General features: G+C 45.7%; 1 protein-coding gene across 6 annotated transcripts in view; it reads right to left on the bottom strand.

Moving 5' to 3' along the window:
* The window catches only part of LIMCH1 (LIM and calponin homology domains 1), a 384,023-nt gene extending 374,323 nt beyond the window's left edge, over window positions 1–9,700 (bottom strand). For all 6 annotated transcript variants that reach the window (XM_049790107.1, XM_049790108.1, XM_049790111.1 and 3 more), the window contains exon 1: window positions 9,453–9,700. In XM_049790107.1, coding sequence (XP_049646064.1) covers window positions 9,453–9,548 — 96 coding nt within the window. In that variant the 5' untranslated portion in view covers window positions 9,549–9,700. The remainder of the gene's footprint in view (window positions 1–9,452) is intronic.
* Window positions 9,701–16,144: the final 6,444 nt, after the last annotated feature.

Here is a 16,144-nt window from a genome sequence, read left to right as displayed (position 1 = left end):
AAAGGAATCCTTCAAGATTTGCACTGAAGATGGTTCCCTGCAGTTTCCTGGCTATGTCACCAGGATGGCTGCAAGAGGACAGTTTGACAGGAGGGTGGTTTTCCACACAATAAACATGGAATTTTACCACATGGACTGTGACACAACTGAATTCCATGACATCATTCTTACTCATGGAGATAGATGCAGTACCTCCTAACATCCAGGGAGCATGTCTCCAGTGTTTTGCCATTTTTAAGGGTTCATTATTTCCTGTATCCTCTAGTGTAGGCTAGTTCTATATTTCTAAATCATATACATGAGCACACACATATACACACATATTTCTAGGATCCTTTCCTTTTCTTACCTAAATTGCATGGAAGGTATCCTTTGGCCCTCCCATTCCACCTGCCCAAAGATTCTGTGGTATATCTGCCTTTGCCTTCAAATGTAAACCTCATTCTTAGGAACTGATCTGGAGTCATACTATACAATTATTCACACACTTCTCTAACTCACATAACAATGAACGGGACTTTCAAAGAAAACCCATTTTCAACCAAAGTAGTAAAATGGCATGGCCAACAGTGTTTAGTCTGTCAGTCCTAACTGTGACAATAAAAGTCAAAGTCTTAGGGTCACAGTGAAATACAGGAAGCTTGGGGATACTTACTACTGGCCAGGATTCTGGGGAACATGCATAGCCATCTAGTTTAGGCACCACAGCTTCTCATAATGAGGCTGAAGCCCTGCAGAAGAGGCTGACCCCTCTCCTGGAATATCATGCCACAGCTTGTTCCCAGGGGTAGACCTGTTCCAGAAGGAGATGGCTCAGGTCTAGATGAAGAGCTGTGGTCAAGGCTGGGATGAATATTCCCACATTGCACTACACTTCAGCACTGAGGAGAGAGCCCTCTAAACCCCTATTTGGGGAATAAACTAAACAACCCCAAATAATTAGGTTTTCATCAAAACTTTAGTTTTTATTTATTTTCGGGGGTTTGGGGGGACTGGCAATAGTAGGAGTGGAGACAGGAAGTGCTACTCCCTGAAGGACCATGAGGTACCAGGGTATCAGGGGTATCCAAAACCAGAGCTCCCACATGTAAACCATGCATAACAACCCTCTGAGTCATCTCTTGATCCAATCCAAACTCTCTAAAGAAGGGAAGTATGAGTGAATACATCTTGTCCCTTAGAAAATGCTCACCACACAGGGTCCATGGTTATTTCTCCCCACCAGGGAGCAGACAATGCAAAGAAAATGCCACCAAATGTCATAAAAGAAAATATTCCAGGACATCTGTTCTCTTAAGAAATTAAACAACAATGAATCAGCAAGTTCACAAAAACAATTAAAACCTAATTACTCGCCTACTGGCTGAGAGCCCTGATAAAACCTCAATGGAGTGACAGGCCCTTGACAGGATACAATAGGAAACAAATGTGATGGGACCAACCCTGAACTACATACAATGCTTTGTTTCTGAGCAACAGGTTGGAAGGCAACTGTGATGGTGAGGAGCCTGACACTTACCTGTTGAGGTTCTTTGAGGTTCTGGGTAACAGTTTCTTCTTGATTTTCCACTCCTCACCAATGTAATCATGGTGGTCCAAGCAAGAAAAGCTCCCAGTCTCATGGCCCAAAGAGATAAGCTCTGGGGAATGGTTTAGGGCAGTGTTTTTTCAACTTTTTTTGTGCAAAGGCACACTGTTTTCATGGGAAAAAAAATCACGAGGCACACCTCCTTTAGAAAATATTAAAAAAAATTTAACTCTGTGCCTATATTGACAATATATAAAGTAATTCTCTTGAATAGGAATCTAATAAACACAAAAATTATTTTATAATTACTTTATTATGAAATAATAAAGTATTTTATAATTGTTCATATTTCTATTCCCTTACTCAATGTGAAACCTGGGCCTATTTGGTCTATTTGTGAGACAAAGCCACATGTTATGGATGAAATTGGAATTTTTCCCATGACACACCAGACAATATCTCACAGCACATTAGTGTGCCGCGGAACAGTGGTTGAAAAACACTGGTTTAGGAAACCAGTTTCTACATCCTTTCCCAATGGAGAGGAGAGGGGAGGATTGAGAAGGGCTATCTATATAATCATGGGATTCAAAAGTTCAGGTCTGGGTTAGGAAACTATTTAATGAGCCGAACACATGCTTATCATGCAGGAGGTATGGGTTTGATACCCAGTACTACATGATTCCCTATAGAATTAAATCTTCAGGTTCTAAAGCCAAAACACTGAAGAAACGTGGGTCTGGAAGCAAATGTTGATCTAGGAAATAATACACACACACACACACACACACACACACACACACGAACACATGCGCAAGGCGGGAAACAAATTTCAGGAGTTCCGACACGTTTGCCCTTTGCTCCTAAGAAGCAGTAAAAATCTGTGGAAGTCCAGAAAATGCAAGACAGCTTTTCCCTCAAAATCTAAGTATTTGTTGTGAAGCAAGAGACCATGCCTGGAGGTGGGACTAGGTGGTCTAAACACCAATTCAAGGTGCTACAATGAAAGATATTTCCAACCAATGAGTAACAAGGTATTAGATGGAATAGGGTGGGATCAGATCAGTCCCACAATCCCATTAATCCCACAATTCTCCAAGTCCTGCAAGAGTGATCTTCACATGTTGTGCTGCGAGTTAACTCCTGAGCACTACTAGACATAGTCTAAAAGGAGAGAGAGAGGAGAAAGAGGAGAGAGAGAGAAAGAGAGAGAGAGAGAAAGAGAGAGAGAGAGAGAGAGTTCAGTTTATAGGAATTTGTACATATGATCCTAAATGTGGAAAGTGATGTAGGAACCAGATAATGTAAGCGGTCTGGGTCCAAGTAAACATCTATTTTTCAAAGTTAAGAAATGATGCTGGGCCCGGAGAGATAGCACAGCGGCGTTTGCCTTGCAAGCAGCCGATCCAGGACCAAAGGTGGTTGGTTCGAATCCCGGTGTCCCATATGGTCCCCCGTGCTTGCCAGGAGCTATTTCTGAGCAGACAGCCAGGAGTGACCCCTGAGCATCGCCGGGTGTGGCCCAAAAACCAAAAAAAAAAAAAAAGAAATGATGCTTACTGGGGCCGGATCAATAGCACAGTGGTAGGGTATTTGCCTTGCATGCTGCTGACCAGTACAGACCCTGGTTCAATCCCTGGCATCCCATATGGTCCCCTGAGCCTTCTAGTAGTGATTTCTAAATGCAGAGCCAAGATTATCCCCTGATACACAACCACCAGTTGTGGCCCAAAAACAAACAGAAAAAAAAAATGATGCCTGAGGGGCAGAGAAGTCATACAAAAGGTAAATCCTTGCCTTGCATGCAGCTCACCCCAGTTCAAATCCCCATCATTCCCATATGGTTCCCTAAACAACACCAGGAGTGATTCCTAAGCACACAGTCAAGAGCAAGCCCACAGCTAAGTGTGGCCCCAATAAGAAAATGAAAGAAAAAATTGAGCTCAGTGCTGCTCCTTACTTGTAATATTTAATCACTCAGTGCCTTTTTCTCATCTCTATCTATGGATAATAATACTATTTTTAAGAGATAAAGCATGCATTGGAACTGGAGGGATAATAGAGAAATCAGGGTGTTTGCTTTGCACATACCCAACTCATTCTACTCCCAGTACTGCATTTGGTGCCCTGAGCAATACTGGGCATACTCCCCTACCCATTTTTTTTTTTCAAATTAAAAATAAAAATAAAAAGAAGAATGCATAGACTTTGTAGCCCTGTGCCTAAAAGAGAATACAGGTTCAATGAATGAGATTGTATCACTATGAGCAGTTTCCCAAATTTACTTGACCTTTTGAAAAAACAAATCACTCAGCAGCTCTCACCATCCCAAACCACCCCCTGAAAATCTACTTTCTTTTAATGAAAAAACAGAAAGGGCCCTCTTGGGCTCCCATTTTGGAAAACACTAATCATGAGCATAAGCCTCATTACCATCAGCAGCATTGTGTCACCTCAAACTAAGGGAGTTTTAAGCCTCAGAAGGGTCCACAGCAACAAGAGATACTGCCACAACCATTTGCAAGAGATGCCTCATCCCACCCAGCACTGACAGTCACCCACAGAAGTACAGCCAGATGGCAGCTTCAGGCTCCATTGTCATCCCTCAGCAGAGAGCTAGGAGCCAAGAGAGGCAGCTGCTGGCAAGGCAAGCCCCTTCCTTCCCCTTCTAGGTGGTCAGAGCAGGGTCTGCTTGTTGGGCACTTGCTAGAGGCAAACTTGGTTTCCCGGGAGATGCTGAGGCAAGTTGTGCCAGGTCCACCTCCCATTCCACTTCCCCTCTCCTCAAATCTGTGGGACCTCACTGTTCTCCTACCACGTGATAGGCCTGTGTCATAGCAGCCTGTATACAAACAAGCCTGGCCATTTCAATGTCCTTGTGGGAAAGAACTGCCTGCTGTGATTTACATAGCTATTCAGACTTCTCCTTTCCTGATCCAGCCAGAAGAGGTTTTCTTCCACTTCCTTGGCACACACACCACGCAGTGCCAGAGAAGCATATGCAAAGTTAAGCCTTTGCTGTAGTGGAAAAGAGCAAGAAGAAACATCAATTCTCAACAGAGACTGAGAATTCAGAATGACTCTGAAAGTTAGGGAGGATAATGATCTTCAGAAACATCATTGTGCGTGTCATGTTTCTAGCCACTAAGTGCTAGATTTTTTCCAAAGCCTTACTCATAAACTCTCCCTACCCCCAAAAAACACAACTTCTCTTACTAACTTGAAAATTTAGGGTATCCTGGGCTTTTTTTTTCTTTTAAATCAGGTCTCAGTTGAATCAAGATTTTTTTCAAAGCCTTACTCATAAACGCTCCCTACCCCCCAAAAACACAACTTCTCTTACTAACTTGGAAATTTAGGATATCCTGGGCTTTTTTTTTCTTTTAAATCAGGTCTCAGTTGAATCAAGAAAGGAATTAGATATAAGCAGAGGAAAGGTTCCAAAACCATGAACTAACTGATTCCTTCCAGCAGAGTTTCCTTCTGGAAACTGTGGATTAGGTCACAAATAAGATTATGTTCATCATCAAGTCCCACAGGCTTGCAATGATTAAAGTTAAAGGAGTCCAGAAACTGCTGGAGTTAGACAAGACAGAGTTGGGTTGAAATTTCTAACCCTTCCGGAGAGGCCTGGGAACCTGATCCAAATCACAACTGAAACCAAGTTGAAGGGACATTTGCTCCTCCTGAGAAAGTGTTTGGCACTGACCAGGCAAATGGCTTAGTACAGATAAATATTGTTGTGGGCAGAGGCAAAGAGGAGAGGATCAAGTAAATTAGAATCCACTGTCTGCTCCAAATTTCATAATGCAATAAATATCATCAGAAGGGCTGAAGGAAATGTGGAAATGGGGGTGGGAGCAGAATAAAGGAAAATAAACAGGGAAATTATTCTTTTATTTAGCAGAAGTTGATACCACTTTCCTGAACAAGGCGCTGCTATCTAAATAAATGAAAATGCAGACAGTCACTCTCTGTGAAGTGATTTATCATGGCATCCTATACCGGAGTTGCATCACATATTCTGCCTGGAATTTGGTAACAAACACTACATGTTAAAATGATATATTCAACCTAATATTGAAGAATCAATGTCCTCGTCTTAATAGATGATGAGGTATTCCAGGACTTTCCCCTTTCAAGCAAATTAGAATCACACATTGCACCTAATTTACTTCAGGTCCAGAGGATGTGGGGTTACAAGGTCAGATAACAGAATTAGGTCAATAAGTAGCCATATGGTATTTTTTAACCCTTCAGAAACTTAAGGTTCTGAAGATTTTCCTTTCAAAGCAGCTACAGCTGTTAGTCACAATAGGAACAACAATAGTGAATACAGTAGTATTAGCAATAATAGGAGGGATAATGGTAATGGTTCTAGAAGTAATGACAACAGTCATTAAGAAATTTTCATGGAAGAACCCAAGAGATCAGACAAGGGTAGAGTTCTTCCCTTACACCTGGCCCTTTGGGGTCCGATCCCTTGAGCACCACCAGGTGTGATCCCTGAGCACAAAGCCTGAAACCTTTAGTCCCTGGTCCACAAACAAACCCCCAAAAATCTACTTTGAAATAATATTTCATGGTAGATATGGAGGGGGAATAATGACCAGGTTGGGGATGTAGCTCAGTGATAAAGCATATGGCTTTGAATTCTATCACACAGAGAGAGTTATTCAAGATAATAACAGTAACCGTTACTTATATACTGCTTCCAAAGTACTGGCTAGTGTTGTAAGCTTTTACAGATTCTTATCATCATCACATCATCACATCATTCCTGTGCAGTGGCTGAGCTCTTACTCGTATCCTTGTTTTGCAGGTGCTGGCAATAATATCTCTTTGCTACCAAGAGTTGTCCATGAAAACAAGCCCGCATCGCTTTTGGAAAAAAAAAAAAAAAAAAGAAAGAAAGAAAAAGAAAGGTTCTGCAAGTGTCCCTGATACAGCCTGTGACCTCTGGGAGGCTTTCTTCTTTGGGGGCTGTTGCAGGGCAGGCGAGCCTGGTTCCCAGGCCACCATTTCCTGCACAGGATAGGCTTCCTCCAAAAGTAAGGGCGCCGGTGTGAAATTCCTCACGGCTGGCGACCTCCGGCTGGGAGAAGAAGGGACAGACCCAGGCCTGAGGGACATCCCAGAGGGAATGTGTGTGGGTGAACCTGAGGCACCCAAGGGCACATTTTCCTCAAAGGGTGAAAGTTCTAACTCTTCAAAAGGAGGGTGTGTGGGGTGAGGGGGAACCTGCGGGGAAATTCAATAGGCCCTGGAACAAAAGTGGGAAACAAAGGCCCAAACAATGAGGATACTGCCCAGGACAATAGGCCCCTGAGGGAGAGGCCATTGATGGGCTCCTGAGAGCTCCCCCTCCTCTCTGGCTTCAGCCTGCATAGCGGCTGCCTCAACCACCCCGAATCTTGCTCCTGTGCTAACTGCACTCAGAAACATCTTTGTAAGTTCCTGAATCTGAGTTGGCAGAGGTGGCATTTACAGGGATGTCCAGAAAAAGGTGGGGTGGTAGGAATAAAGAGAAGAGACTGGGGAGCCTTTCTTAGGCGCAAAGACCGTCTGCTACAGCTTGGGAGGGGGGAAACTCTCCTTTCCGTGAAACCGAACCCCACACTTGAAAGGAGATAGGCTCCATTAATAATGCACAGCAGAGTCCAGTGCCAGAGCCCTGCTCTGTCCCAAAGCCACACACGCCCCATTGCCTCCTTCTCAAAGTGGCACAGGAAGGCCAAACTATCTGTCCGCCACAGTGGGGTCCTAGTTTCTACAGGAACCCCTTATTTGTCCTCATACCTGTGGGACAAGGACAAAAACTGGTCCTCTGCAGAGTAACATATCTCAACCTGCAACTACATGGCTTCAGTGGGTTTCTAGAATGCTCCAAGCAGCCTCAGGTGAAAATTGCATTGGAAGATGCAAGGAACATCTGGGGGCTTAGTGTTAGGATGGTGGGTGTTAGAAAGGAAATAGGTCGAAAGGGAGGCATGTGAGTTGGGAGAGAGAAAGGTTGAGAAACACTGGTCTAACACATAATATTTAGCCTGAAACGCACCCCTCTCCAATCCCACCTATTCAAAGCAGACTGGTTCTCTGGTCTGGAGGGGACCCTGCAAACCGTGGACCAGTAGGAACTAGAATGCTACAAAATTCACTCCAGTTCATACTTAAGATGTGTGTGTCTTCCTGTCCCAAAGATAATGAACCACCGTAAAGAACTCTGCACAACAAGGACTTGGCAGCTGCAAGAACTCTGAGCTGGTTCTTTCTGCTCTCAGATATTCCACCTCTCCGTCATCACAAGCAAAACCCAAAATATTTTCTGAGAATTTAGGGAAGAAAAAAAAAGAACCTCCAACTGAGCTAAATTAGCGCCTACACACATCTGCCTTCTGTCCAGTAACAGGTTTGGCTCTCAAACAGAGCACCTGTCCCGATCCGTGACATTCCAACCACGTGTGGAATAAACCCACACTGCCTAAAAGCCCAGGTTTGCTCATTTAGCAAGGCCCGCCAAATGATGAGCCCAGAGTGAGGGTGGGAGGAAAAGCTGGGGGATATTTTAGCAATGGAGTCACAAGCGTATGCATGCCTTTGTTTCTTCAACCCTGTTTTTAAGCAGATGTTTCTAAACTCTGAACAGGCCAGTCTTCGCTGTTGTAAGCAGCAGGTTTCTGGCCAGAAGCGCGATCTAGGTGCATTAGAGCCCACCCTCAGTCCCGCAGGTTAAAATCATTGGGCAGCAATTGGTGAGTTTTGAAGTGCCACAGGGACAGGGACGAATCACTAAGTAACAGCCTGAAACCTCCCAGGCTGACTTAGCGGTTTGCGTTTCCACCTTTGGACACGCAGACACCGAGCCACTGGTCCCCTGGGGGGAACAGGGAGGAATTGCGCCTTCCTGGCTGAGCTTCCAGAAAGGAGGTCCAGGTTAGCAAAGGCGCATTACGAGAAACGTAGGATGCACCTTGACGCCCACCCTCCCCACCACCCCAGCGCCCTCCAAGTGTCCTGAGCTCCGCCTACGCGTCCTTTGGGAAAACTGCGGAGCCACCTCGCTGCGGCGACCGATAGATAGACATCGAGAATCAGGACTCCAGCAGGGAGAGCGTCCAGAACTGAGCCGAGCGCGCCCGTGATTTCCTGGGCTTGCCACCGAGTCATGCAAGAAGTGACATGTGCCCAGCGAGCCCCCCCCTTCCCATGAGGCTGCTGAAGGAGGGGGCGTAGGATATTGGTACCCCCAAAGCCTGACAGCGTCTCTGCGGGGGGGGGGGGGCACGCAGAAGATGATGGATCTTGCAAGCTTTCCGAGCGGACCCGAGCCGGTGCGCCATGCCAGCATCACACCTGACGCGGTGCCAAGAATGCAGCCAAGGGCTCCGTTTGGGTAGACGGACGCTGCCAACTCGGCTCCCGAAAGGACAGGGAAGAAGGGGGGGCATGAATAGGGATGATGCGGGATCCCGAGCTGATCTCCGCCCCCCCCCCCGCCCGCTTTCACTCACTCCTTCCCCCTGCAGCATCCCCAACAATCCCACCCGGACTCTGGGGACGCGCTGCGCTTGCTGCGCTTGGCTTGGGTAGCGCCTGGCAGCGGCTTCTGGGGCTGAGATTTGCGCGGCAGGCGTGCAGAGGGATGGCAAGCTCTGGCTGCTCCCCTACACGGTCAGGTGGACTGCAGTGGTCCCCGTTTCCCGCCCACCCACCCGACCACCCTGGCCTGCGGGACACCGGCCACAAAGCGCCCAGGATCAGCGCAGATCGCCCGAGGCTCAAACGCAAAAGAAAAGGAAAAGTGGGATCCGGGAAGGTTAGAAGCAGAGAGGGATGGAGACGAAGCTGAACCTGTCGGCCCACTGGGGACTCCTTCCCGCAGCCCGGGCCAGGCCTGCCCGCCCGCCCATACGCAAGCACCTACCTCGATCCACTTCTGCGCCTCGGAAAAGGCGGGTTCGGGGGGCGGCTCGGGCTGCAGGGGCTGGAGCGCTTCCAGACCAAGAGCGGGACAAGCCATTTGCAAAGCCCCGCGTGCACTGGAGCGCCAGACAGCCTGGAAGAACACGGCCGCCGCTGCAGCAGCGGCAGCAGCAGCAGCAGCAACAGCAGCAGGAGCGCGCTCCTCCCCGCCCCTTCCCGCCCAGCAGGCCCGCCCCGCAGGCCCGCCCCGTCCCCGCGGGTCTCCCCCGGGAGTGGCCAGGAGCTCCAAGAGTCCCCGCGGGAGCGCACCAGCTCCCCACCTTCCCGGGTCGCTCCACCCACCGGGGACCCGGAGTTACCGATAGCCCCGCAGTGCGCTTCGGTGGCTCCCGCCCTGGCCAGCAGCCCGGGGAGGGACCTGGCGGCCATCCCGCATGTTCCCGCGTCAGGCCAGGCGGCTCCGGCCTCCCGAGAGTGCCTGTCTCGGGCCTCAGGGCCAGCTCCTGCCCGGGAGTCCACCTGAGATCCAATCACCCCAGTCAAGTATAAGAAAGGAAGAAATTTAAGACCTTGAATGTGTCCTTTAATGCCACTACCGTGCTACCTGCGTCTCCCGAGTTGCTCCATTCTGCCCCTGATTGATTGGATTTTGTTTGTTTATTTGTTTGTTTATTGTTCAATGACATATTTGTCTTTGCATTTCCTGGGGTGCTGGAGATATTTAAAAATAATTAAAGAACGCTCTAAGCCCTAGCTATCAAGGTTATTACATTTCTGGAGGAAATGGGGGGTTGTGACAATAAGCATGTTTGGTGATGTTTTTGTTTATTGAGGGGGTACATCCAGTGTTGTGACTCTTGTTTCTGTGCTCAAGGGATCACATGTGCCCCCCCCGGAGAGATAGCACAGCGGTAGGGTATGTGACTTGCATGTGGGCCACCCCAGGAGGGACCCGGTTCAATTACCTGCACCCCAGATGGTCTCCCAGCCTGTCAGGGGTGAGTTCTGAGTGCAGAGCCGGGAGTAACCCCTGAGCACCCCTGGTGTAGCCCAAAAACCAATCGATCAATATAAATAAATAAAAGTTTTAATTTGGGGCTGAAAGATAGCATGGAGGTAGAGCATTTGCCTTGCATGCAGAAGGACGGTGGTTCTAATCCCGGCATCCCATATGGTCCCCCGAGCCTGCCAGGAGCGATTTCTGAGCGTAGAGCCAGGAGTCGCTGCCGGGTGTGACCCAAAAAACAAACAAAAAAAATAAATAAATAAATAAAAATAAAAAGTTTTAATTAAAAAAATAAAAAAATTTAAAAAAACAAACAAACATATGCAATACTGTAGACCAGGCAAGTGCTCTGGCACTCTGGCACAGTCCTAGTATTAAAAAGAAAAAAAAGAGAGGGCCAGAGATAAAGTACAGCGGGTTGCCTTGCAATAAACAAAAACATCACCAAACATGCTTATTGTCACAAGTCCCCCATTTCCTCTCAGCACTACTTCCCCTTCACCTGCCACTGGGGGCCATGCAGTGCCTGGTGATTGAAAGAACTAGAGAGTGACTGGCTGGAGTGCTTATGCTATAGAACTGCAAAGCTGGCTGGCTGCTTTCTGGGATCTCTGGTTTTTGGAAAAGTTTCTCTGTCCTTTACACCTGCACCACTTCCCCAGGCCTGAAGTTGGTCTGTGCTTCCTCACTCAGGTCTGAGCCCCACCCCACCCCACCCCACCCCCGCCCAATACTGCTCACTTCTTCCTCAGTCCCTCCTCCCCACAACCAAAAACTCCAGTGGGCTGTCAGGAAGGTCTCTGGCATGGAAGCATATTGCTGTGAGATGCTAGTCATGAAATAGTCTGGGGGATCATTTCTGATGGGTGCAAAGGCCTTGAACTAGGAGGTAAGTGTAAAGAATGTTTTAGCTAGAATGCTGATAACCCCACCAAATATCTTAGCAGTAGAACTATAGAGCAGTCATACAAGTTACGCATGTAAAGTATGTGCAATATTAAAATCCACACAAGGCCCTGGAGAGGGAAAAACCAGGTGGACTTAAGAGTGATAGGACAGATCTGAGATCGTGGGCATTCAGGGTATAATGACTGTGGAAGGAATTTGCTCCATGAGTAACCCCAATGTGGGATCATTATAACTCAATGTGCTTGCAGTATTTCAGACCACTTAAAGCAAATGCATGCACCTTTTAGAAGGGCTGCCAACCAGAGGGTGCAACAGGACCCAGAGTTTATGGGTACCTGAACAAAGGCCAGGCTTAGGGCCAGAGCGGTGATGCTAGAGGTAAAGGTCTGCCTTGCCCACACTAGCCTAGGACGGACTGTGGTTTGATTCTCCCAGCGTCCCATATGGTCCCCCAAGCCAGGAGTGATTTCTGAGTGCATAGCCAGGCGTAACCCCTGAGCTTGACCAGGTGTGGCCTCAAAAGCAACAACAACAAAAAATAAAGCCAGGCTTATCCTTTGTCCTTCTTTAAGGGGGGGAGGGTGATTTGAGGGCAGGCTTGAAGTGTCCCCGTCTCCAGCTTTGGAGTCAGACAGTCTTTCATTTGCTTACTTTTAAAAACACTGGCAGGAAACTTCCATTGTGCCAGGTACAATCACCTACTTATGTAAGTTCTAAGTGCATTACAAACAGTTGACTAGTTCACATCTCATCCAACTCTGAGATAGTCTATTTCCATCCTTGGGAGAAAGAAAGAAACTAGGAGGCAAAGAAAGGTGTTAAAAAGCTAGACACAAGGGAACAGACAGCCTGGCTCCAGACCCACTTTCAGTTGCACATCACACTCCTGGCCCACCCGGGTTCCTACTATGTGACTTACAACTTGTGCCTCAATTTCCTCAGCTCCAGTGAGACAGAAGTGGCCACACCTGGCACACTCATTGTGAGGAGCAGAAGGGACTTCTGAGTGGGAGGGGACCCACGTTGTGCCTGCCAGGAGTGTGTGGTGCCTTCCATCCCTTCTCGAAAGGGGCCGGCAGGAAATAAGGCAAGCAGAGGGACGAGGCTAATAAAGCCCAGTCAGCAAATGACCCTGTCTCCAGGAGGAAACCTGGCAAAGTAAATAATTCACAGAGCTACTCAGGCACGCTAACACCAGATGCCATACTGGGTCATTCTACTGCACAGAGTGACTAGGAGCAGGGGGGGTCAGTAACCTAAATGACATCTCTGAACCCTTCTGAAGTGAATCAAGCTGCCCTGTCTCTCAAATATTCACTGTTGAAATTGGCATTGAAGTGAAAATTCTTTTATTTTTTCCATGAAAATGTTTTTTTTATGTCTCTTAGGGTTCATAATTCCCAAGTAATACCTGTTTCTTCTGAATTCTACTACCCATCATGTACAACCCAGATGTATAATTGAGAGCGCAAACCTAGTGCCATGAGAATCTATAAATCTTTGGGAATCATCTACTTATGTAAAATATGCTGCCAGTATCAAAATAACCCACAAGAAAAGATAGGGTTTGCCTATTTTATTGGCGAAAGGATGTTTCAATTTTGTACAGTGTAGCTCTTATCTTTGAAAAACATAAAAGCTGTATCATGTCCATTGGTAAAAAATTAAAATACATAGTAAAGAAAACAAATCTGGTAGAGTTGTAATTGGAAAAAAAATTTTATGACAAATTGTATGCAGTACATGCAGAAGCCATTGATTCCTATTTATTTATTTATTTATTTATTTATTTATTTTGGAGATTTGAAGGACCACATCTGGAGGTGCTCAGGCTTGCTCCTGGCTCTGTGCTCAGGGAATCACTCCTCACAGGGATCAAGGGACTATATGTGGTGTCAGGGATCAGCACAGGTTGCCCATGTATATGATAAGTGCCCTACCTGCTGTACTGTCTCTCAGGCCCTTCTTATGTCTTATTTGTTGAATTATCATACATGCTCTATTTATAAATCCACCTTTTTTATGATCTTTATTGAGACCAATGTAAATTATAAGTCTTTCACAGTTGTGGGCCCGGAGAGATAGCACAGCGGCATTTGCCTTGCAAACAGCCGATCCAGGACCAAAGGTGGTTGGTTCAAATCCCGGTGTCCCATATGGTCCCCCGTGCCTGCCAGGAGCTATTTCTGAGCAGACAGCCAGGAGTAACCCCTGAGCACTGCCGGGTGTGGCCCAAAAACCAAAAAAAAAAAAAAAAAAGTCTTTCACAGTTGTAAAGTACGTAGTGACAGTGAATTAGCGCCTCCTATCACCAGTATTGATCTCCCCTGCCATATTTCCTAGTATGCATCCCATCCACGCTTAGCCCTCTAGACTGCTAGTGTAACAGGTCCCTTTTATGCATAGCTTGTTGTAGTTGGGGTCTCTTAATTCTATTGTAATTGACTTTGGTTTGGTATTTAGGTTTGACCATTTTTTATTTCCACTCAATGCTTCTGAGACCGCTTGACTCCTGGGTTCCATCTACTTTTTTTGCTCAGTTTGTAGGAAGACAGAAATATGAGGCAAAACAAGATGATTCATGTTCTATGGTTCTATAAAAAAAATAAGTGGGCAGGAACCCCTGTCTAGAAGCTATAAATATATATAAAATTTAAAAAAAGAAAGAAAAATAAAGAAGAAAATAGAAAAATAAATTAAATAATAAATAAATGGGCATTTGTGGCAATTTTGTTTTATTGTTTTTGCAGTAAATATTGAAGAAATTAAAAAGGACATTCCCTTGGCCTCAGAGATACAGGGTGCTTCTACCCTTGAAACATACTGTCATGAGACCAACTACAGGCTCCAGACATGTCATAACACCCACCCTTTTTAAGTGCACTGTGCTTTTCTATGTTCACAAAGTATATGCAACAATTGTCAAACTTCATTTAAAAGATTTTCATATCTCCAAAAAGATTTATCCCTAAACCTCCCATTCCTTCTTGCCCTGCCAACTCCTAATATACTTTCCAGATCCATAAAATAGCTTATCCTGGGATTTCATATATAGGTAGAATCATGCAAAATGTGATACTTCTTATGTGACTTCTTTACTTAGCATAATGCTTTCAAGATTCATCCATGTTGCATGCATTAGTACTTAGTTATTTTGTGTGTGTGTGTGTGTGGTCTAAAGGACATGTCTTTGTTTGGCCATACCACATTTCATATAACCATTAAAAGTCTATGAGTTGATAGATACTTGGGTTGTTCCCATTTTTTATTTTTATGAGTAATTCTGCCATATACATTTATGTACAAGTTAATGTCATGGGCTAGACATCTGCTTTCATTTCTATTGTGTAAAGCCAAAAGTAAAATTGCTGGATCATTTAACAGATCTATGTTTAACCTTTTGATTAACTAAAATGACTGAACTCCATTTCATTTTAACAGTGCACAGGGCTCCAATTTCTCCATGTTCTTTATAACTCTTATTATTGCCCAGTGTTCTTATTATAGCTATCCTAGTAGATGTAGAATGATATCTTGTGGGTGTTTTATTTGCTCGTGTTTTGGGATTTCAGAGGGCCAAAATCAGAAGTTCTCAGGGTTTATTCTGGCTCTGAGCTCAGGGATCACTCCTGGTGGTGTTCAGGGGACCATATGGGTACTGAGGGTCAAACCCTGATTGACTGCATGCAAAGCAAGCACACTGCTCAATGTACTATCACTCCAGCCTGGTACATTGTAGTTTTAAGTTGTACTTTCCTAACTGCAAATGGTGCTGAGTATCTTTTTTACATACCTATTGGCTAGTTGTACTTCTTCTTGATAGAAATGTTAATTCTTGGTAGAAGAAACATTGCTCATCTTTTATTCTTGTCTTCCCCATTCTCATTCCTGTTGCTTTGTAACATTCTGGGATTGCATACATGGTTGCAGTACTTGTGCATTTAGCTGTGATTCCCCAGATCACACAGCGAGGGTTGTTGTGTATGTAAACATTTTATGGGATTATTATGTTACTGACCCTACCCTGATCGGTGATTGTGCCCTACCCTAGGGTGTGACCTGGCATTCTGCCCCCACCCTAGGGTAGTACCTGATTCTGCTTCCACCATTGGGTGGTGTCTGATCCCACCATTGGGTGGTGCCTGATTCTGGGGGATAAAAACAAGGGTCTGTGGAAGGCGAGGGGCTTTTGGCTGGAACTGATGCTGAGGCTTTGAACTTCAGTCTTGTCCACCGAATAAAGCTAATATTTCCACAAGCCTGACTGTCTGCGAGCTGTTTACCCACCGCTTCACCTCAGAACCGGCAGCTGAACAGGGTGGCAGGCGCATGCTCCGAGCTGGAGGGGAAAGACCTCATCCTCTTCAGGGGCTGACTTGCAACAAGGGTCACAAGAAAGGTGATCTTCTGGATCACCTTTGGCAATGCTGGCCAGTATTTGGAGTCAAATTCAAGGTCTCATACCTACAACGAAGATATTCTGGCCCTGAGCCATATCCTCAGTCTCTTTGTTCATTTTTAAATGATTATTTCTCTTTATTTCTGGAGGGGATCTTCTCTTTATTTCTGGAGGGTGATCTTCTGGATCACCTTTGGCAATGCTGGCCAGTATTTGGAGTCAAATTCAAGGTCTCATACCTACAACGAAGATATTCTGGCCCTGAGCCATATCCTCAGTCTCTTTGTTCATTTTTAAATGATTATTTCTCTTTATTTCTCTGGATTATAAATTCTTTATATATACTAGCTATATATCATATCTCTTAGCAGATAAATGA

This window comes from Suncus etruscus, chromosome 16, assembly GCF_024139225.1.
Source record: "Suncus etruscus isolate mSunEtr1 chromosome 16, mSunEtr1.pri.cur, whole genome shotgun sequence".
Lineage (NCBI taxonomy): Eukaryota > Metazoa > Chordata > Mammalia > Eulipotyphla > Soricidae > Suncus > Suncus etruscus.
The sequence above is the reverse complement of the archived record's forward strand: the minus strand, read 5'-3'. Positions and strand labels throughout refer to the sequence as shown.